Here is a 22,094-nt window from a genome sequence, read left to right as displayed (position 1 = left end):
GGAATGGGGGTACACAGCGCTAGAGCACACCTAGACTCACCAGAAGAGTTGAAGTTGGCGTTCGCCCAGAGGATGTGGATGAGGACAGACTGTTCTGCTGGGTAGGTAACGTACTGCAGAAGGAGGAATAAAAGGTTGTCAAGCCAAGGTGCGAGAGTCACCATTGGTAGCACCAGGCCAGATCCCATTCCCCATCTGCTCGGATGGGATGAGTCATCTCAGTCTTCCCCACTGCACGAGACAGACTTTGATGTCTACTATAGATCCCTGCTTCTAGTTCTGCTTCTCTAGAAATCCATCCACCACGCTTGCTCACCTGCTGTGTTGGGCGGTGGTTGTACTGGGGAGTTCCTCACTGTGGCTCAGGCTGCTCAGAGCTGTTGAGTGTTGGCTGGCTGTCGTCAGCAAGGACGATGCAGATACCCCATCGTTGAGAGGTGTGATACTGGGAGCAGAGGGGGAATCGGATTTCACTGCGGGGCCTGTAGCACCTGCGAACAAAAGCTTTGGGTTAGGGGCAGCTACTAGCAGCTCCTGGAGGGCAATTCAGTGGTGAGGATCACCAAAGGCTCAGCAAGAGGAGCTGGGAGATATGGGGTTTCCCTCACTGCCGCCAACCAGTTACACACTTCTGACAGCGTGATTGTGTTCTATGTCTCATTTCACCCCAACATCACCATTGGCTCTGCAAAGAGCTTCAAGACCTACAGATGAGGTGCCTTTCACAAACAAATCAGTAAATTATTGTCATCAGGAGTGACTCATCAAGGATCTCATGAATCCATCAACAGAAAGCTGAACATTTCAAGGCAAGCAAATAATCTGAGTGGCAGCAATTAGCCCAGCAGGGAAAGGACTTGCTATTAGCACAGATAAAGCTTTTCATCCAAAGAAAAGAATACGAGCAGTATAAGAGACTCAGGACGCCCACTGCACAGACTCTTACCTTCAACGGCCTGTGTGGTTTGTAATGGCGTGGGTTGTACAGAACTGAAACCATTCTGAGGAAGAAGAGAAAAAGGATTACTGGGCATTGCAGCTGCTCATTTCCAGAGGCAGATCTAGTGTCAGCCCCCTCCCACGCTCCCTCCTCAGTTGTGAAAAAGGCGTGCTACCAACACATGTCATCAGACTGCGTCAGGGTCGGTCCCAAGCTCAACTAGCCCAGTGCCAGCATGACCCCCAAATGCATATTTGAGAAAGCACTGCAGGAAGTTTCTCTGCTGCTGGTAGTTAGACTGGCTCAACATCCTTAACCCAAGTTCGTTAGCCAAAATTGATGTTACTGAACTCGTGTGCAGCATGCAAGAATCGAATCCTTAAGACAAAACTAAATCCTTAGCCTGAATGCCACTCTGCAGCCGGGTAATTATGCATGACACAACACATGGCCTGCAATCAACTTAACCACTGTTAACCCCCTGGCCCAGCCCCAGGTAAGTAACATAACTAAGGGCTCTGGCAGCAGAAGAAAGCTCTCACGAGAGTCCACAAGCCACATGGTGAGGCTGGAGGATCACAGAAAGACTTGATAAACCACTTAGCTTCCCCCGAGACAGTGCTTCACACGTTATGCTTACTCAGCACAAAGGGTGAGCAAAGCTATTTTCCTACCTTGGCCTGGGTCAGATCTTTCTGGGGCGAGGAGGAGATTGAATTTGGGTATCGCCTCGTCTGGGTGGATCTCTGTTCGTACAGTGGTCCCTGAGCGCTGTTCTGGGAGGTAAACGTTGCTGTCTGTATTGTGCCGCTCTGGTAACCAGACTCCTGACTTTGATTGGACGAAATTGTGGATGAAGATTCACTACAAAGGGGAAAAAAAAAAAAAACAAAAAAGAAAAAAGAAAAGGAGTTTACATTTTCCACCGAAACAGCCCTGCTGTAAAGCTGCTGACCCGGACTGTAGGCTCTTCATTTCAAATCTTCAAAATAAAGAGCCCTAAGCATCAGCATAAAGGCACCACAGAAAGCAGCCAAGCAAACCAAGCAGAGAAACATACCCAGGCAAGGGCTAGCCCGACCACAGGAGGATGCTGGCACCTAGCTGCAGCCTTGCCTCACACACTACTGTGCTCTAGGTGACACTTCATGAGCTGCCACCACTCAGGTCCCAGCACTCAAGGGACGGGCCAGATACTAAGGGTCAGCCTAACAGAAGACAGAAACACTTCGCTTTGGCAAAGCATCATCACCGTAGATACACCTCCTCCACTGTGTCCTGGTTTGCCCGGCAAAAAGCAGGACAAAGCACACAAAATCTGTTCACCAGGGACAAGGAGCAGTTGCACTGGGGATTCCCCTCCTATGTTTCCAGCAACACGGTTTAACGGCAGCAGGAAACGTCTGCTTTCTGTATAAGTACCACAGGCCAATCAGTCACAGAGCTGCCTGAATGAGTCTGCTGGCAACTTATGCTTTGCTGTTGCATACGTTGTCCCCCCTTTGTGACCACGGCACAGTCAGAAAGGGTCTACTAGTATGCAGCTTAACTAAAATCCACGAGACCAGCTACCTTCCAAAGCTACCTGCTTGGATTAATCGTTCCCTTCCTCATGCTTGGTCCTCACCTAGCCGTGCTGGTGTACAGGCTGCTTTGAGATTGGCTAACAGCGGCACTTGTTGTGGGCGTTGATTCGTACTCCGCGAGAACAGGCTCCGAACCAAACTGTAACGCCCCAAACTGCAGGTTTAGCCCTGAGATATCTGCTGAGCCAGGCATTTCCACCGCAAGCGCAGGAATCTGCAAGGGAGGAACAACAGAAAGGGTCAATCTCCCTGGGATCAGCACAGAAAACGACTTTAGTATCCACATTTCCCAGCACATGACGGTAGTTACAGGCTTGCATCCTCTGAATTACACTGTTCCACCCAGGCAGGCAAGCTTTTCCCTGTCACCTCCCCAAACACCCAATGCTAACAGCAGGAAGGCCAAGCCCAGCCCTTCCCTCACCAGCCCAAATGGTTTTTTCTGCAGCTCTAACACAATACAACGCCTCCTTCCCCACCATCGATCCGCACCTTTGATGTTAACGATGCTTTCTTCTTTTGCTGCTTCAGCTTCTGCTGTGCTGGCTGGGGACTGGAGGACTGGTTGTCCGAGGACCCTGGGGACATCTGGGGAACAGGATTGGTTTTGCTGGGCAGCGGCGAGGAAGGGGGTGCCGGCACGGTTGTGGAGGCAGTCACCACAGGCTGTTTCTCCTGCATGAACACTTCTATCATGGTTGAAGTTGACGTGAAGGCCTGACGTTTGGTGAAGGGACTATGCACAGAAGAGTCTGTTGGGTTCTTGAGATCTACCGGGGGAGACAGAGTTGAGTTAGCAGGACTCATTTCCTTAAAACTAAATCAAGTTCTGACACTTCTCAGCATCAAGAAAAATAAAATCATTTCACATTATGAGTCCTCCTGGACCCTGTTAAAATCAGAGCGCAGAGAACCCCAGCATGTCCACTCCCAGCCCTGCACTCTCACCACCATCAACACTGAGCCTTTTAAGCCCTTCTCCCCTCAGCTCCTTCCACCATCTCTCCAGGACAAAGCGAGCTTGCACAACAGAAGTCCTCCATCCTCCAAGAAAAGCTGGACTTCAGAGCCCCTGGTGTGGAGGCACTGCATGTCAGAGTCCTGCACGGGCCTGACGCTGCTTCCTTGCCCCTCTCTGCCAACATTGCTGCATTTCATTGCCTGCTTTTTTCCCTGCAAGTGCTGGGTATCCTCCAGGCAACCACTGCTCGGGGCTGCCCACCCTCAGGTCTTTGCACAACTGCACCACCCTCCTCCTTCACCTAAGCCTTACCGCTGCTTATTAAAAAACAACTCCTATTCTCTATGATTCTCCTCTGTGGCTCCTTGTCTGAAAAGATCAGGAGCTGCCAACACTGACTGTTACTAGGACAGGGCTCGATTTTTCTTCAGCTTAGATTTGAACCAGAGCCATTCCCTATAGCAAGAAATAAAATGCACAAGCTGAAAGAAATGGCACTAGTACTTGACCACAGCAGGGCTCAGCATCTCATCTGAAAAGCAGGAGCCTCTCTTAATCACTGTTTATTCCCTCATGCCAGCCCAGAGGTAGAGTTACTTCTTGGCATTTAACAGTCACCAGAAGCCAATTCCTTTAAAAGATAACATTCCTTTAAAGATAACTTTAAAAGATAACATCAGCAGCAAGATGAGACTGACAAGTGTTGGTATTCAAGAACTATTCTTCAGAGGTGCCCACTTTCAGACCCCTTCTCTGTTACACTGCTTTACAGCAGGAAGTAGTTCTGCACACTGTGAGGGTCTCGGGAATGCCAGATCCCTGGCCCTGAAGCTGGCTGGAATGACCAAGAGGCAGATGGATTCAACTGCTCTAAGTATAAAAGGAAGAGGGAGACTCACATGGACTATTACATTTTACTCTCACAAACTTGCACCCATGGTTCCTTTAATTTCTCCAGCACAGTTGGCTTGGTTGCAAACTTGTGATCTGGCCCTCCACTGAATCCCTCACACCGCTGCTTGCAGCGCGTTTCTGCAGTTCCGGGAGAACACGCCCCCCTTTGCGGAGCCACGCTGCTTTTCCTTACCATACTGCACAAGAGACGAGGTCTGCGTAGTGGATCCCATGTCCCAAGAAGAAGCAGAGGTGCTCCCACCAGGCTGGGTGTGCTGAGCAGCCAGCTGAGCCAGAGCCTGGGCTGTCTTGAACTGCTCCAGGAACTGAGAACCTGTGGTACTGCTGCCTTTGGCCTCCCCGACATCTCCAAACCCTTTCCCCAGCATGCTCACCTGCAATTTCAGCAATGAAATAACAAAGTCAGTGTCTCCTTTGGCTTGGAACTTGGCTCAGAGGACAGATACATCTCTTAACATAAGCCTGAACACACTGTACCCTGCTGCTTCTCAGTGGGTGCCTCAGCTTAACACTCTTGAGCTCCAGATGCACACAGACACCGCTGGCCAGAAGAGCTCATACCTCTCTCACAGCCTTTATCGCATGTGAGCGCAGATACACTTACCTGTTGCCAAACCCATGGCATGTTACAGTGTCATGGAGGCTTACAAAGAAAGTTAACAGATAGGATCTTTAAAAACGTACTAAATTATTCACATGCATTCATTTGCACTAAAAAAAGACAACCACCAGGAGAACTTGGCTTTACAGTAAAGGTGGTTTTGAAAATCCTTCCTGAACCATCTCACCATTAAGTACATGATTTTTGTTTCTTTTACTGAAGTTACACAAAGAAGCATCTGCCCAGGTCTGTGCACATCTCTGATTCAGATTCAAAGCCTCCTTCCTTCACCTGTCAGTAGATGCCAGTATTTCATCCCACACCAACTCCCAACCAGTTCCACTTCTCAAACTGTTGAATTTGCAAGCCCTGGACCGCAATGCAGGAAAGAAACACATGTTGCAAGTCTGACAAGGACAACAGGGGAGGAATTATCCCAATTATTTCTAATTAAGCAATGGACTTCATGCTTCTGTATTTAGAGCAGACTGGCAAATCATCCAAGCGGAGGACTCTGCCACCCACAAGAAGCGAGCCGGTGTCAGAACTGTATTTCCCATATTGCCCAAATGCAGACAGGGAACGCCAGGGAAACCAACACCGGCCAAAACCCGCACGCTGGCAGAGACCAGTATTTCCTTACCATGCTGTGGTGAGAGAAGGAGTTACCAGAGGCAGGCTGGGATATAGCACTCTGCTTGGAATTGCTGAACACCAGCGGCTGGGCCAGGGAAGGAGCCTGGGATGACTCCAGGCTCGTTGACTCATTCTCCATAGAAGAGGGCGTCTTTCCTAGCAGAACTGCAAGATCGATTCTGGGTAAAAGAAAGAAGATAACACACTGAGGTTAACACGGGCTCTGTCACACCCCTCACTTCCATTACAGAGGTATTCTACCTCCAGCCTCACAACTTACAGCTTTTACTTTATAAATTGAATGAATCTGCAGAACATTAACTCACAACTGCCAGTAGCAACCTCAAAAGGACAGAGACCAAGCAAGATCCTGCATGGCCTTCTGTTTTAAAGCATGTCTTCCATTAATGTAACACAGCAAAATGCCCCCAAATCTGAAGAACCAGCAGCAGAGCCTAGGAAAACTCTAATCCAGGATTAGGACCTGGAAACTCCTAACTCAACCCTTCCATTTAAATCCATCTCATCTTATTCAGAGCTGCTGCATTTTAGCTACTGGCAAGGTTTAGTCTGAGATGGCAAATTGCTCTGGGACTTGTGTGCCACTGTTCCCATGTAAACAGCATCGCCATGGGCTATCACCTCTGTCCAGCTGTGATTGTCACATTCTCAGCAGGCAGAGGCACTGAAGACACATTGGAGGCGGTGAAGATCTTTGTCTCAGACAGCTGAAAGATAAAAAAGGGAAAAAGAGTCCAAAAGTGAGAACAGCATCTCAGGACTCAAAGTAAAGCACACAAACATTTGAGACAAACAGCCACAGAAAGAGTCAACAAATTCAAGTGTTTAGTCTTAAACTTCTCTAACATTTGTCTCCCATCAGAATCAGCTTCTATTTCATCTGTTTCTTCCCAGGCAAGTGCACAAATCACCTGCCAGTGGAAAAAAAAACCCAAATCCTTCCACAAATTTCCCGTAGTCCACAAATCCACTAAGGCTGCTGGGGTCTTAAGACAAGTGCTCTGAATTGATGGTATGTAGCATTGATCTGCAAAACCCACTACACAGGCAGGTGCAAGCATTGCTAGAGAAGTCAAAGAAAAAAGCTTCAGACCCATAGTTAAGCTTCCAATGATCCTGGCCTCACCTGGATGATCTGACCAAAGATCAACAGATCTACTCCAACTATGGAAGGGAAAATAACATTGCTCAAAAATGAATGAAGGGGAGGTTTAATGACCACCTTTAGTGATTTAGCCTGGAACATATCTGAATATCAACAGCTTTTATTCCAGACTGAGGAGCTGCCAGCAACTAAACTTCAAGAGTTTAAAAACAAAATTAGGAACACCTGGGAGCATATCACACATACTGAAGGCAAGAAGGGCTATCAAAGGCTCTCTTCAAGCAGAGACCTGATTGAACAGACAGAGAAGCTGCTTGCATCTCCAAACACAGCAGGAGTGCTTCCTTCAGACGGTGCTGGAAAGCAAAAGCTTTCCTTTTGTGCCCATTCTGTAGGCTTAGCAAAAATGAGCATGCAAAACTAGTAATAATACTAAAAAAGCCCAACCCTGCTCCCATCGCAAGAACAGAAGTTCTCCCTTGACGCAGAGAGGGACTGAGGCCCATTTCAGAAGAAAGTGATAGAGAGGCATTAAAAGCAGGTGACAATAGTGTCCATTCTCCCCTGAAGGAGATGCCAGGTAGAGAAAGAAAAGCAGTGAGACACGCCAAAGAGCAAGTCAGAAGGTAAAGCCAAGAGCTTCTGTTCAACCCAAATCACAAGGACCAGCAGATTCGTGCGTGACACACGCATAAAACCTCTGCTGCCTCCTCCACAGCACGTGGTGTGGCTCAAAGGCAAACTGCCACTCCACTGGAGGAGCAGAGCAGGAATCTTGTGTGGAGTTAGCCCAGTTTATGGAAGAATTCAATCATGCAGTTGCAGGAAATGAGAGGACCAGACTCGATGCCCCAGGAGATCCGTTCCTGTCTTGGGCTCCTATGCCAAGCTCTACGACACATGTATTTTAGAAGTGGCGACATTTACTACTCATCACAGCTCCTGGAATTGGGAGCCTGGCTTGGGCTATGCCCATAGTTTGGGGAGGATGGGCTTCATGCGCCTCTCATAGCTGTGTGTGTACAAACAGGACAGCAGCCTGCCGGCAGACGCATGGAGGAGAGGGGTTTGGAGAGTACCTACATCTTCATTCCAGTCCTCCGTGCCCCATTCTTCTGTCGCTGCCCTCCACGCACCTACAAGGATAACAACAGGTAGAGAAGTTACGTGTGCATCAAAGCTCTACCTCCAAGAGCCAGGGAAGCACCAGGGAGCTTTGCAAGCAGCTGAGAGGATTTCTATTTGCCAACCAGACAAGTGAAAGCAGTCAACCCCAACCCACGATTCATGGGCAAGGTACCGCAATGGGATCACCTCAGCCTTGCTGGGGCAGGCTAGGCTGAAAGAGAGGGACCGCTGGGCTGGCAGCTAGGGCAACGCACACACCCCGACACCGAACAGGGAAGCTGAGCTTGGCAAGGAAGCCCCGGCAACGTCCCCAGCCTCCTTGTGCCATTTTCCTGATTTCCCCTCGTATTGCAGTAGCTGCAAGTTTCTGCACCCGCGAGCAGTTAGTGTTACCCCAGCAGCTCAGACAGAGCACCTCCTTCGGGGGCTTCCTGCCCGCTCTTGTGCAGGACCTCACCATCCAGTTAAACCTTAAGTTTCTATAAAACCCCGGGACAACTGAACCATTCACATGGCTCATTTTTTTTTTTTCCCCCTCGCCTCCCCCCCGCAAATTGTTGAAACCTCACTGCACCAGGACCTCCTGTGCACAGGCAAATGGGAATCAGAAAGGAAAATTCAAGGGACTAAGCAATTCCTGCATTTTCTGTGACCAATTTCCGAGATACGTTCAAAGTGAGTAGCTTAAAATATCAGGGAGAAAAGCAGGAGATTTCAGCCGCAATCCAGCACAGTGCAATTTGTAAGAGAGCAAAATTTACTGGAAAAAAGTTTTGCCTGACTGCATCTTCAACTTGTTCCGTCCCTCACTTCCATCACAGTTTAACGTCAGTACCTTGAATATTAAGTGGCGACTTCCGAATCCATTAGACAACTTAAAATTTGGTGTGGGAGGAGAGCAGGAGCATTTTACATCCCAAAAAACTCAGAGCATAAAAACAGCCCCATTTTGCGCAGCTTGTTTTCAGCCCATGCAGACCAGATCAACAAAACCTGATACAGCCAACAGGTTAATCCTGGAGACATTTACAAGGACAGAACAAGTTGGCATCAGCCCTTTTATAAGCTGGAAGCCTTTTACAGCATAAAATCTTAGCACCTGGGGAATGAGAATATTGTGGATTCTTCTGCAGGACACAATCAGGCTCGCTGAGATTTTGGGGGGAAGGACACAGCAGATCTTCCCATATACACTTTAATTATGAGGCCAAAACATCCAAACAACAGCTTGTCTAGAAGTGGTGGATTTAGTGCATGAAATAAGCACATTATCAGTGAATTATTCTTTTTTCATTGTTATTTTGTTGGGTGTTTTGTTTTGCCTGACAAGTTGAGCCAATTCAAGAAGCCTTCCTGGAATTTTTTTTTTTTTTATATTCAAGTTAGAAATACAGTTATTAATACAACATGACTTCCTTGAGTGCCAGGAGTCTCAAGGCACACTACTCTACCCCTTCTTCCCCAGCCAGAAGCATCAGGAGGAGTTCAAAACATTCAATGCAAAACACATCTGGGGTTTAAAAACCCAGATTCCACCATTCCTTAGATTTTTTTTTTTTTGTGCCCTCACAGCAGTAGCGGGAAGGCTCCTTTCCAGATTTTCATAGATCAGAAAGATCCTACCAGCTCATCCCTTACCCAAGAGGTGAAGTGGGAGCTGGAGGTACCTGGGTCAGCTGCAGTTGGCAGGGGAGAGCAGGAAGCCAGGAGAGTTGCCCCAAGAAGAGTTTGTGCATGTAGGAACACGGCACAGCGCTCCCTTAGTCTTGCTCGCTTGGGGAAAATGAGAAGAAAAGCAAAGCAGCACGAAAAGCAGAAGGAAATCCTGCAGATGAAGAGCAGCCATAGATGGGGCTTTCCTGGCAAGTCTACTTCTCAAGTACCGGACATCTATTCAGCATGGCTTGCGCTCCATGAGCACAAAGGGACAGATGGAAAACCGAAGACCCGTGATGTACAACCGGGCATTCACCAGAAATGCTCCAGAAAGCTTCCTAACCAGCACAGCGTGTTTAGGTTTTTTTAAAGAAACCAAGCGTATCGCTCTCCATCAAGCTCTCCCGAAAGGGAGAGATGCAATGCAAGCAACGCCCTGACACTTCTAACACCATTTCAGAAGTGTCATCTTCTGAACGGCAATCCCTCCTCTCTGCTTTAAGAAAGTCCTCCAAAGAGCTGCTGGTCTTTAAGCTCCTCAAACCAGCAAAAGGGGAAAAAAATAAAATTAAAAGTCAATAGGCATTTACAAATATGAGTGTGCTGAAGAAAAAAATCCCGTTGTGTCTTCAAGATTTTTTTCCCCCCCCCAAATACACTATCTCTTCATTTTAAACTGGGAGATGAGCAACCAGCTTGCTCCTCCTGCGGCCCATCAGGCGGTCTGCTGCTATCTCAATGACTGGATACACGCTTGATGCCCCAGCCTGGAAGGGTGACAGACCCAAAGCCCCCCACTCTGCACCTCAAAGGAATGTAAATCCAAACAAAGCCAAAGTGTGGCAAAAACACAATGGCAGCACTGGAGCAGATGGCCTTTTGCTGCCTGCAGGAGTTAAAGATTAACCCAGAGGTGAGAACAAGGAGATGCTCCAAAGCAACAGAAGCACTCCAAGTACGTCTGCCTCCGGATCCCTGCAAAAGAGACTCTACAGCCTCAACGCTCCTCCTGGCCTGACCTTCAAGAGCAAAGTGGCAAGTTCCTCCAGAAGGGCCCTTAGCCTCAACTTCCAGACCTCAGGTTAGATGGAGGAGACGTTAGCCAAACATGATTTTGGCCTTGTTACGGACACCGATGGGATTCGGTAGATATAAGGCAAACTGAGTCATCTCATGGGTGTCTTTTGGCTTCATGAGGCATAAGGGTGTAAGAGCAGGAAATAAAGTGGCCAGGCACTGAGCAGCTTTGCCATCAAGCACCCCGGTCATCTCAAAATCCACCGTCATCTTCGACTGCAGGGCAGGTCTGCTCAGGTGAAGAAGAGCAGCTGGGCAGCAAGAGCATGCCAAAGCAGCCATCAAGCGCATCGCTCACCCAGAGGTAGCCGTAAGCAGAGGCAAAGCACTGAGACAGTTTAGCCAGACTAATTCCCCTTGCAGCAGTGTTTTGACCCTAAGCAGAAACATAGTGGGGAGGCCAAAGTGATCGCTGCAGAAGCGAACCGCCGCGCTGAAGAACGGCATGGGGACAATGGCAAGTCACAGCTTTCTGGATGCGAGACAAGCAGAATACGACTAAGCTGCCTCACACTTCCTCCCCTCAGGCGGGATACTCTGTCATCAGTGCTGTGGACACAGAGCTGCTCTGGGTACCAAGAAGCAGTGGCTGAAGTTAAATTTTACATAATCCACACGAATTTGGGTTAACCTCTCCCAATTTATATTCAAGGTGTCAGCATTAGTAAAAGCACAGTCAGAACAAACGTCAAATATTCATTAAAATGAACAAATTAAGAGAGAGAAGAATGACATATCCACAGATATTTCAGTTTTTTTTTAAAAAAGCTATAAAGTAAAGGTATCCGGGGCAGTTAGTGCACCTGGATGTATCGTACCAGGAGCAGTGTCAAATTTTCGGGGATAATTTGACCCCTCACCCCCAATGAAATCAAGTCCTGAAACAAAAAAAAAAAAAAGAAAAGAAAGACAACCAGTGAAATTTTGACTTAAAGAAGTGAAGGTGAGTTTCATTGCCCCCATGTACACCAGTCACATTGTACCTGTGGATACTGTTAATTTAAAGAGATGCCAGTGGCTACCAAAATAGAAACAAAATGACCACACACGACAGAGGTGAACAGCGTAGTTGCACGATAAACTTTACAGCTGTGTTGTAGTACTAGAGTAAATTTGAGTTGTTCCATCAAAAATCTTCAATTCCCCCCAACCACGCTCTAACCCACTTTATTCCACAATTCCACAGAGAAGTCCGTTCAGACTAGACAGTTAAACTTCCAGCATGTAGAGCTCATCTACTCCCATCCCCTTTTCCTGCAGAGACAAGCATACCCATTGCCCTTAACACATGACTACACTACTCCCTCCGGTATTTAAAACTCCATTTCTCAGCCGGCCAGAAGATGATCACTCCATCTGCTAGTGTTTTACAAAACCATGGTTATATTTTTCCCCTTTCAAAACAGCTCTCCGTTTTCTTAAAAAAAAAGAAAAAAAAATACGAAACAAAAAAAAACCCAAAACAAAAAAACAAAAAACACAAACCAAAACAAAAAAACACCAGAACACAAACCAATCAAAAAATCCCTACATTAAAAATGTGTAGTAAAAGGTACCGGAGTTTACTGTACTTTATTTCTCTCTTTCCAAAGCTATCAGTTTTTCAGCGAATACAAGAAAAACGGAAGTGGCCTAAAGCAACATTAATATGGTTGTGAATGCTTCTTATAACCAAGATGTGGTATTTACTTGAATACTCTAAAGTCATGGAAAAATAAGTTTGACTTCATGGTGGTGCAAGATTGCCCCATAAAAAAAACCAACACAACCACTCTTAAACCCACACAAATAGACTACTTACGATTAAGGATTGTCTCTTGCGACTCTGTCCAGTTACCACACTGCAAAATCTGAGTTCACTTGTGTCTTACAATAGTGTGCATACTTGAAACAAAAAAAAAGTACCATTTTTCCAATGCAAGAGAATGTGCAAGGGCAGGTCGGTGTTCACGAACCGCCCACTGAAGAAACGTTTGCTTCAATCAGGCAACCGATGAAGATTTCTTTTCAGCTAGCTTTCTGTAACAAGGTCTCACCCTACAGCACTTTGAGCAAGATGACCGTGAAAGAGAGAATGCTCCCCATACCGAAATCAAGAGCAAGACATCTGAACTCCAAGTAATATTCTCTGGAGGATGCACCAAATATCGGGAGAACTTGCACGTGCTTACCACACTACAGTTTATAAAAAAAGACTTTTCCAAAGAGGCAGCATGGTTTCTACTGGAAAACAAATGGACGCAAGTGTTTCTGTGCCTCTGTCGGGCAACGGCACACACAAGCTCACACGAGCACAATCATCCAGCTCCCCATTTCCAATGCGGTCACCCTAACAGATGCAAAGGCACCTCCGGGTGCCAAGAAACAGGGTCACTGAAATCCATCTCTGAACCAACAATTCGTTCCTCTGTCCGAGTCAAAGACCTACCCAGAACCTCCTCAGTGCAACTGGATGGACACAAAACCCACTTACCCTCTAAATACAAAACAGCGAACACGCGCATGAAGACCACTTACTTGTGCCATCATCCGGCTCAAAGCTGCCAGTGTTGTTCCACGTGTTGTTGTTGCTATTCCCGTAGTTCTCATCCGTGCCAGCCGGCTCAGCATAGTCAGCCGGGTTGAAAGTTCTGTAAGAAATATGAGGATGGAAGTTTTTACTCCCTCTCCCTAAGCATTTTAAAAGCAACTGATTTTATTCAGACCATGACACATCTCAAAGAGTCTCAAAAGACAGTTCTCTCAGCAGAGGGATGCTTCAGCTACATCAGCCATTCCAAATTTAAGTTAGCATGATGCAGTTTTGGCTTTATTAATAAAAACAGGAAAAGCAGAACACAAATGACCAACAAACAATACTATTCATGCACAAAGACTTTTTATTTTTGCTGTGGTTTGTACCAGTGAAACTTACCCCATGCCTTGGGCAGAAAATCTTCCCCCTCGCCTTCCAGAGCCACCTGTAAAATATACACGCACGCACTGCTGAGCATCTCTCTTGGCTCTGCATAACCGGGAAAAGAAACATTTGAACAACATACGGAGTTCTGATGCCCAGAATATGAAAGTGATGAGGATTTTCCCAAGTTGATGGGATTTCCAGCAGCGTCTTTATATGTATGGGAATGACCTCAGCTGGCTGGCAGTATAATTAGCAATGCACGATTCCAGGCTCAGATGAGGTTTCCAGCTGGCACAAACCATAAGTACCGGACCCCAGGTTCTGATTTCTGCAGTGTGTGTCCTCAGCAACAATTCCTGAGCAGCACAGATTTTGTGGAAAAATGAATTTCTGCCGCTGAGTATTTAAAAACCAAGCCAAGCGTTTGCACAGCAATGGTGCTCAGAGACACACATGCAAGAACGAGGAGGATCCAGATTCTGTTGCTAACAAGCAATTGGCCCACCTGCCAAATAGTCACCTTAGTTTTTTTAACTTCCCACCTCTACACAATAAAGCCCTATTTTTTTCCAACTCCGTGGATGGGATGTAAGAACTAGATACTGTTTCTAGCGTGCTTAAGATGGGAAAGCAACGAGTAGGCACTAAGTGTAAGCATAAGAACAGAAAAATCAAATGCTTATTTTCAGTTTGGCAACTCCTCCCATAGAAGAGGCTTTCAAACCTAACGGAGATGAATTACGTTAGCGTATCCATCTCCTCCCACCCCCTCTGACCTCAAACCCCATGTGTACCTCGGCCTCGGCCACGTCCCCGCCTCCCTCTTTCTGTGCCTCTTCCAGAAGATCCTCCACTCTTACCACCGTCTAGTCCATTCTCCTGGCCCCGAACTGAAAGACAGAACAATGCAAAGGCAATTTCAAGATTCATCCTTCTTTAGGGAGGATACTAGACCAGACCTCAAACACTGAAGCGCAGTGGCTGTGCGGGAGACCACGCCGCCAAACACTCCCGTAACTTCTTTTATTTAAGCTGATGGTCTTGAGAGTATCACCCAAGGAATCATCTCAGACAGGGGAGCATCAAACAGATTGCCACACAGATGCGTCTGCCCAAGAAGCTTTACTGACAGCTTTTATGCAGCACAAAGTGCCTCGGTGTGCACCGTGACAGTTATGGGTGTTACGAAAGGGCAGGTCCATACACTCTCTTCCACGGCTGGCACCTCGCCCCCGCCTCGGTGGCCCGCCACGTCGTCTGCTGAAATCCCGATCCCTCTCCCGGTTTTCTTTGCTTTCTTCACTGGGTTCTGTCTGTCCACTCTCCTTCTGTCCTGAGACACCCTTCTTCTTCCCGACCATTTCCCAGGAATGCTGAAGGTTTGCAGAGGGGAAAGAAGTTAATCATAGTTTGATCGATGCAAGATGCAAATACATACATACTTAAACATGCTACAGAGAATATAACAACGGTCTCCACAAAAATGGTTTCCAGCCCAATTTTTTTTAGAAGAGTCTATCAGCCTACACACAGTACAGCTTCTTCCTTCAAGGAAAGCTTTCTTACAGCTGACTGGCATGCAGTCTGAGGTAACAGGAGATGAGTTATTCTATTTCTGCAAAGATCTACTAAACCTCTTAAATAGAGTGGGCATAATACTTACTCAAGTTCAAAGCATAGATAAAATTACCCTGTTAAGGGGGAAAAAAAAAAAACCACCCTGCCACTTCATATAGGTCACTGTTTTGGGGAGCTTTCAGAATAACCCAGGTAAATGTTCCAAAGTGCTCTGCAATCAACATTTCCGGGTAAGTTATTCTCTCAGATGCAGAGTGATTTAACAACGCCCCTCTCCTAAACAACAGCTCACAGGGAGAGGAGTATCACAGAATTTATCCAACAGGCAAGTTCAAGTCATCCCAAGTTCAATTGTAAGAAGTTAAGCATGCCTCCAGCTTACTGCCGTGGGCCCGCATTGGTTTATTTTATGACAGTCTGCAGTGGTTTCATAGTCTTAAACTGATGCTGCACACTGTTAGAACAATTAAAAATAGTCACAAGTCATTGACGAACACCTAAAAACATAACTGGCAGACAAGTAAACAGCTGGTTTTGGATGGCAACATGCAGGGACAGTGACAAAAAAAACCATAGAGGCACAAACTGCCTTCAAACCCAAGGCTTCTGAAGTCTCTCTCCATAGGTATCAGGCTTAGAAAGAAATTTAGGAAAATATTTACTTTGAATACTGTGATTTTAAGCCAAATCTAACCCAATCCTGAGATCATACCAGCTCCTTTACTGTTTGAAATACAGTATGTTATGAGTAACTAGCTCAGCAGGTGAGCGGTCTTCATCAGCATGGGAGTATCTGAGCAATTAGCAAGTCTGTTTCTTATCAGAAAATCCCCTTTACGGGATTGCTGCACAAGCTGAATCCAGGCCAGAAGCAGCTCAAAGACCGTTGACCAATTACAGCGCAGCCACGGCCTGCGCTCAGTGCTGCGGGTACCAGCCCGCAGGCCCCCCATGGCACTGCAGGCTGGAGAAGTGGCAGGCACTCGAGGGCTTTGCTCTGCCAACTCCCTTTCTGCCTCTACAAATATTCCGCAGTAGCCGTGCCTTGCCCTGCATCTCACGCTGCCGGGCATTTCAGCTGCTGGAATAAAGAAGGTATTGCTACATAACGCGGTTTGCTGCACACTATCCTGGATGCTATTTTCGTGAGCAATGTGTTTATCTAGGAAATGCAACTGTTGTGATAGCAGGAGTTTGTCGTTTAACTAGAAGCTGCCAGCTACAAGGGATGTGGAGGAAAATACAGTCACGGCACAGCTTTGCCTCAGTGACGCATGTTCATATCATCCCCCTTTCTAAAAGGATTTTCCAACAGCTATTTTGTTCAGTTATCCATGGAAAGGGCTCTCTAAAGGCAAGGAAGAACCTTACGTGCGCTGTAGTGAACTTGGCTGCTGCCAAAGCTAGCAAAGCACCTGATGTTGGGGAGCAGCTACATTACACAGAATATAGTCTGAGCTGTCCAGCTCATCCATCTACGCTCAGGGCTAATAACGAGAAAAAAAGAGCTAATACATAGTATTCTGAAGTGATATTTAGAGCCTCAACTCTACAAAGAGTTGAGTCCACTTCAGCCAAACCAGGGTGCTGGGAGGATACGTTTGATCAGTGGCAGTTTGGAAGGATCTGATCTTCATAGGCTTTTTACTGGGCTGTAACAGAACTTGCGTCTCTGCTGTCTTTGTCACAAAATGGATGACATCCCGCACGCCAGGCGGAAGGTTCCTCCTAAGCAAGTGCTCGCTTGTTCTCAGAGCTGACTTTGGCTTGCCTGAGACAGGCACCTGCGTGAGTGACAGCAGTCGAGCCTAACTCCACAGAAAACAAACAGCAAAGAGACCCTCAAAAACGTGGCATGGGCAGCGGCACACAAGCCAGTCAGCGCATCACTAAGAAGCAAATGTTTAGGGCCAGAGACACAAAACTGCATCACTCTAACAGAAATGAACCACAGCTGACACATGCCTGCCTTTCAACACAGGTCATTCAGCCCTCATGGGAAAAGGTAAGTTACTTTACACTCACGACAGTGTGAAGGCTTATACAGATGGCACTGTACTGTTGTCAAAGCGCTTGGATTCAAAAGGAATAGGAAGTAAATGATTTATTGCATTTTCCCCTCTATTCCTTTGGGTCTGCTGGCCACGCTCATAGTCTGTGCAAGCTACAGAGAGCAGCGTTAAGAAGCCAGAACACAATCACACTTTACATGCTACTTGTGGAACTAGTCAGTCATTTTGGCTCTCGTTATCTAGACATTACTGTATGTCTTGTCTCCAAATATGCAGTTACACTGAACTAGGCCTCACCAGATTTACAGGACCCAATCCTACCGTGTCCGGATTGCCCTCCAGCAGCACGTTGATGGCTCTGTTGACATCTCCGTTGCAGTCATGCAGAGCAATCACACACTCATCCTGGTTCTTGCCTGTGATGTCGATCAGCTGTAGAGAAGACAACATCACGGTCAGCATGTTCCAAACCAAGAAGGCACCAAAATCTCTACGGACCTCTTAGGAGGCAAGCAAGCTGAATCCCAAACCAGAAATCCTACAAAGAAATGTCAGGGTTTGGGAGTCTTCCCAGCCTCCTCAGCTTAATTATGTTCCCTCAACGAGAAGTAACTGGGGGTGGGAATTTGAGTTACCGTTGTTTCGCCACAACCCAACCTACAACCTCCTTTTCTCAGGATAACACCACTCCCTGCATTCTGGGGCTCAACATAGCAGGCACTAGAGCCCCTGAAAAAGAAGCCAGTCCAAGGAAATTCAGGGACCAGCCACCTGCGTCCCTCCCAACCCCCACAGCATTCACAGTACTCTTGACATTGATCTTGCTTTCCCGTCAGGGTTCACCCTCACTTTCCACACTCACTTGTTTCACCTTCTCCTCGAAGTCAGCATCGTTGTGGTCCGAAATCATCTGTGCAAGTCGAATCTGTTCCGCAGTGGCCTAAAGAAATCAAATGGAGAGAGTGCACGGTTAAGAGTGGCACATTTCTAACAAACCTTCCTCCAAAGGCCATACTGCTTCCCTGAGATCTCTGGAAAGGAATCAAGATGATGAAGAGGAGGCGCAAACAAGGGACAGAAAGAGGAAAGCTTCAGAGAAAGTCAGACGGAAGAGGAGCGAGCGAGGGGAGTCTGGAAGAAAGGGATGTACCGCTGGATGGCCTCGCAGCACCGGGTGAGCGACAATCACCTAAACTACATCCATTTTGAGGCAGACCTTACCACCACCAGAACACCAAGACCCACTGCAGGCGGCTTCTCAGCCACTTGCGTTCATTAAAGTGAACCGGGAATGGTCAGATGGAGGTGAAAACAAATCTCAGCCCCGGCTCCCGCTCGGAGGCACCGATGCGGAAATCCCACCGTCAGCGGCTGCCCAATTAACCTGGCTCTGCGAGCAGCACGCGGGAAGTTCGTTAGGCCAAGCCCAGCCGTTAGCGCTGGGCCAAGCAGGAGTGCCAGGTCTCCACCTCCAAGCTAACTGGTTTCCATGGACGCTGCCCTTACCTGCGGCCGCTGCTTGTGCTGTGTCTGGCTCTGTGTCTGTGTCTGCTCCCAGTTCCCCCGGGCTCGGTTAGTGCCCACCGATGTCATCATTTACAGTATATACAAATAACAGTATTTACAAGGCTCTGTGGTGGGTCAGGGGAGAAGAGAGAACAGACTGTTAGAAACTGAAAACAAAAGGCAGCACCAAGACTGAACGATCGCGTGGGCGAGGCAGCCAGTAAAGCCGTCGTGGGCCCCCACCCTCCCCACTGCTTCCCCAAAAGCCACAGCGGGCCAGCCTACCATTTCCACATGCCCCCAAGACAAAAAGGCCACTTGTACTTCTCGAGGTTTCTCCACTGCTACCACGGCAGAGCGCTCCGAATGAAACACCACCTGCATCCAGGTGGGAGTAATCGGGACCCAGGAGCAGAAGTACTTGGGGTAAAGGGTTTAACGACTCACTGCTAAAATGCAAGTGTGTGAGCGGGCACAGCTTTGCCATGACAGGGGCCATAAGAGGCTATGTCGATCAACTGGAGCAAGGAACACTTGAAAAATGCTCTAAAGAAACTTTACTTTGAGAGCAGAACATCTCAGAGCCTCAGACACATCAGCTACTTCCCCTTCTCCTTTCTTGCCTTTAAAGCAGGGCAGAGGAAGCAAAAACGCTCCAGTAGTAAGTGGTGCTACAGGTTTGTGGGATATCGTTTTAAAAAAATATCACCCTTGTAGAACTGCCTGTTTTTGCTTGCTTCAATTATTCCCCAGAACTGGAAATATGAAGTTTTCTTCTACTGAGTATTCTAGATTTAAAAACTACCAAAAAAGTGAACTAGATGTCAACAAGGAATAACAGCCAGTAACATTGTTAGGTAACTGCTTGAGCCAAAAAATCCCAGTAAGAGTTCAGGGATGGAGCATCCAAAGCAAATGGAGTTTTATAACCTCACACTGGGCTTCAGGGGAAGAGTCCAACCCAGATGGTTAGAACGGGATCAGCACCGAGTAATTTTACCCTGCCTATTGTCTCCCAGACACAGGGGATGCCAGGCACATCCCATGGCACTCGGCAGGACTTGCTACTTCTGAGCCCCTGAAATCTCAATAATTGCAAACTTCACATTTTCAGATTTCGTTAACAAGACTGCGACGCCTTCCTCCAAAGCAGCAGAGTCTGCTCCAGGTGCTGGTGCTGCAGGCAGATGCTCGGGAGAGGGGAAGGAGCCACAGACAGAGCGTAAGAGCAGGGAGGAAACCCGAGTGAGAAAATCCGACCTGCAGTAGATGATCTGAAATATTGCTTATGAACACCAACGTGGCAGCACAGAGCAAGACCTGGCGTGCAAAGTGGGGAAAGCTCAGAAGCAGCGTTAGCAAACAGCCCGGTAAGAACTGGGGAGTCTCTTGTGAAAGTCTGCGAGCGGAGGGCTCGACCAGGCTGAGAGACCTTTCCCTGAGAGCATGGAGACCCTAACGTCACCTCTGCACTGTGGCTCAATGGACACACCACCTCCGCACCGTGGCTCGATGGACACGCCACCACTCCCGCTCCCATCAGCGTCTAGTGTTCGCTTGTAGGCAAGTTTTCAAATGCAATTGCTCCTGCAGCTTCCCACAAAACCTCAGAAGTTCGCCCTTTGGGGCCACCCATGCTTCGCAGCAACTTAAAACCACAGTTTTCCAGCTCTAGAGTGCCAAGGTTTCTTATCAGGAAACAATCCAAGCTACCTGTCCAGTCACCAGGAACCCCCGAGGTGTGTGTGACACCGAGCAGATTTAGGGAAGAGCACCAAGCCTGGGCTTCACCCAAGGCAGAGCAGACCAAAGCCTCCTGGGCTACGCAGCCATCCCTCCCACGCTCCACGCAGGCTCCTTCCCCACGGTATTTATTTTTGCTCTCCGCCACTACATCTCTTCCAGTTCTAAGTGTTTCACGCACAAACAAGTTGTCATATTAAACCAATTTGGCAGCAGAACTGCAGGCCCAGAGGGAAGCAATCCTGCGCGTTTGCAGTAACTTAATCTGCAATTTCAATAGGATACAGTTCCAGCAGTCCGCTGCTCCGAACCTTTGTGCAGTGGCTGGGCATTGTTCAACAGCTGCCACGCTCCACTCTGCCCAGCTGCATTTCTGCCACAATTAAATCATGATTATTTTTTCTTTAACATGCAAAAAAAACCACAAGAAAAAGATCTATTATAGAGATATTAGCCAGGCCTTGACCCTGCTAAGACCGTCGGGTAAGCGGGCGTCCCCCACAACACCCCACGCGCTGCACTGAGGGAAGCTGACCTGGCTGCTAATTTATTCCTCAATCACGTAACTTCAGTACAGCTCACGGGCAACATTTAACTGCAAATCTTGGTTATCCTGACACTCGAACTGGCCCTGCACGGAAGTAACACCAATATGAGTTTACCAGTTCAAAGCAGTTTTCATCAAAAGTGTTTTTACCCTTTTTTTTTCCCCCCAAAGAACAAACCCATATATATTAACCAAGAAGGATGTAATAAAAAAGGGCGACTCCAGCCAAAGTGAATCGTGGCTGATCCACAGCAGAGAAACAGCATCAAACTATGTGAACGCTTACGTTTCAAGACAACGGGAAAGCGATGCATTCGTACAGGATTTAGGGAAAATGAGAAGCTTCACAGCTACAAGTTACAACATCTTTTCTTCAAAGAAGCTGCAAGTAAACGCGACACGCTTTATCATTACCCTTTTCATTTTCAGACTACACAGCTATTCGCCTTCCACGTCTAGAGAGGAGAGAGTCTCGGCTACACGAAACGTGAAGTGCGGAGTCTCCGGAAAAAGAGGTGATACAGAAACGTAACGAACTGTTCATTTTATTAGAAATTTCAGGTAAGTTACAATTTTAGAACAAGGATCTGTCGGTCACATCCACTATCCCCGGCTGTGCCAGACCTGCCGGCTGATGCTGGGCAAGTCCCGGCACATCCCAGCCTCAGTTTCCCTTATCTGTTAATACAAAAAATTGGTATTTCCATCCCGCTCCGACAAAGCTTAATTAACACGTGCAAAAGGCTCCGAAGCTCCAAAGGAAAAGGACCACAGAGGGCAAAGCATTCGGAAAGATTTTCCTGCAACGTGGGGCAGAACAAGCGCCCGAAGGAGCCTGACACGGGTGGCTGGTTTATCAGTGTTATGATTTCTCCTCCGGAACAAACACATTGCGGCTGCAAACCGAGCAACTGCCGTGCATGCAGAGTACTAGATTTTGGGGGGATGCCCCCGGATATGCCATCAGAGACCCCAGTTTGGTATCGATGTGCAGCGCTTTATTGGGAAGACTCACCGTCCAGGAGCACACAGGCAGAGCACCCCAAACCGGCACAGAGGCACACGCCACGCACGGGACCTCGAGCGGGGCACGCACTCGCGGGCCGGGATTGCTCCAGGACCACCAAACCAGCATCGCCCGGGAATTTCGCATGGGCCGCCGGGACCCGCCCCGCACCGC

General features: G+C 47.7%; 1 protein-coding gene across 1 annotated transcript in view; it reads right to left on the bottom strand.

Moving 5' to 3' along the window:
• UBAP2L (ubiquitin associated protein 2-like) overlaps nucleotides 1–18,747 on the bottom strand; it is a gene marked incomplete at its 3' end in the record, with an annotated part of 25,078 nt that extends 6,331 nt beyond the window's left edge. The window contains exons 1-18 of the mRNA XM_009577478.1: nucleotides 18,625–18,747; nucleotides 17,981–18,058; nucleotides 17,440–17,550; nucleotides 14,733–14,901; nucleotides 14,323–14,418; nucleotides 13,541–13,586; nucleotides 13,144–13,256; nucleotides 11,445–11,504; nucleotides 7,849–7,901; nucleotides 6,282–6,367; nucleotides 5,647–5,818; nucleotides 4,575–4,776; nucleotides 3,019–3,296; nucleotides 2,568–2,740; nucleotides 1,615–1,804; nucleotides 947–1,001; nucleotides 317–491; nucleotides 41–113 (exon numbers count right to left, since the gene is read on the bottom strand). Coding sequence (XP_009575773.1) covers nucleotides 41–113; nucleotides 317–491; nucleotides 947–1,001; nucleotides 1,615–1,804; nucleotides 2,568–2,740; nucleotides 3,019–3,296; nucleotides 4,575–4,776; nucleotides 5,647–5,818; nucleotides 6,282–6,367; nucleotides 7,849–7,901; nucleotides 11,445–11,504; nucleotides 13,144–13,256; nucleotides 13,541–13,586; nucleotides 14,323–14,418; nucleotides 14,733–14,901; nucleotides 17,440–17,550; nucleotides 17,981–18,058; nucleotides 18,625–18,714 — 2,220 coding nt within the window. The remainder of the gene's footprint in view (nucleotides 1–40; nucleotides 114–316; nucleotides 492–946; nucleotides 1,002–1,614; nucleotides 1,805–2,567; nucleotides 2,741–3,018; nucleotides 3,297–4,574; nucleotides 4,777–5,646; nucleotides 5,819–6,281; nucleotides 6,368–7,848; nucleotides 7,902–11,444; nucleotides 11,505–13,143; nucleotides 13,257–13,540; nucleotides 13,587–14,322; nucleotides 14,419–14,732; nucleotides 14,902–17,439; nucleotides 17,551–17,980; nucleotides 18,059–18,624) is intronic.
• Between the last annotated feature and the right edge of the window lie 3,347 nt (nucleotides 18,748–22,094).

Source organism: Fulmarus glacialis, unplaced genomic scaffold (assembly GCF_000690835.1).
Source record: "Fulmarus glacialis isolate BGI_N327 unplaced genomic scaffold, ASM69083v1 scaffold13645, whole genome shotgun sequence".
Taxonomy (NCBI): domain Eukaryota; kingdom Metazoa; phylum Chordata; class Aves; order Procellariiformes; family Procellariidae; genus Fulmarus; species Fulmarus glacialis.
This window is presented reverse-complemented; position numbering and strand designations above follow the sequence as displayed.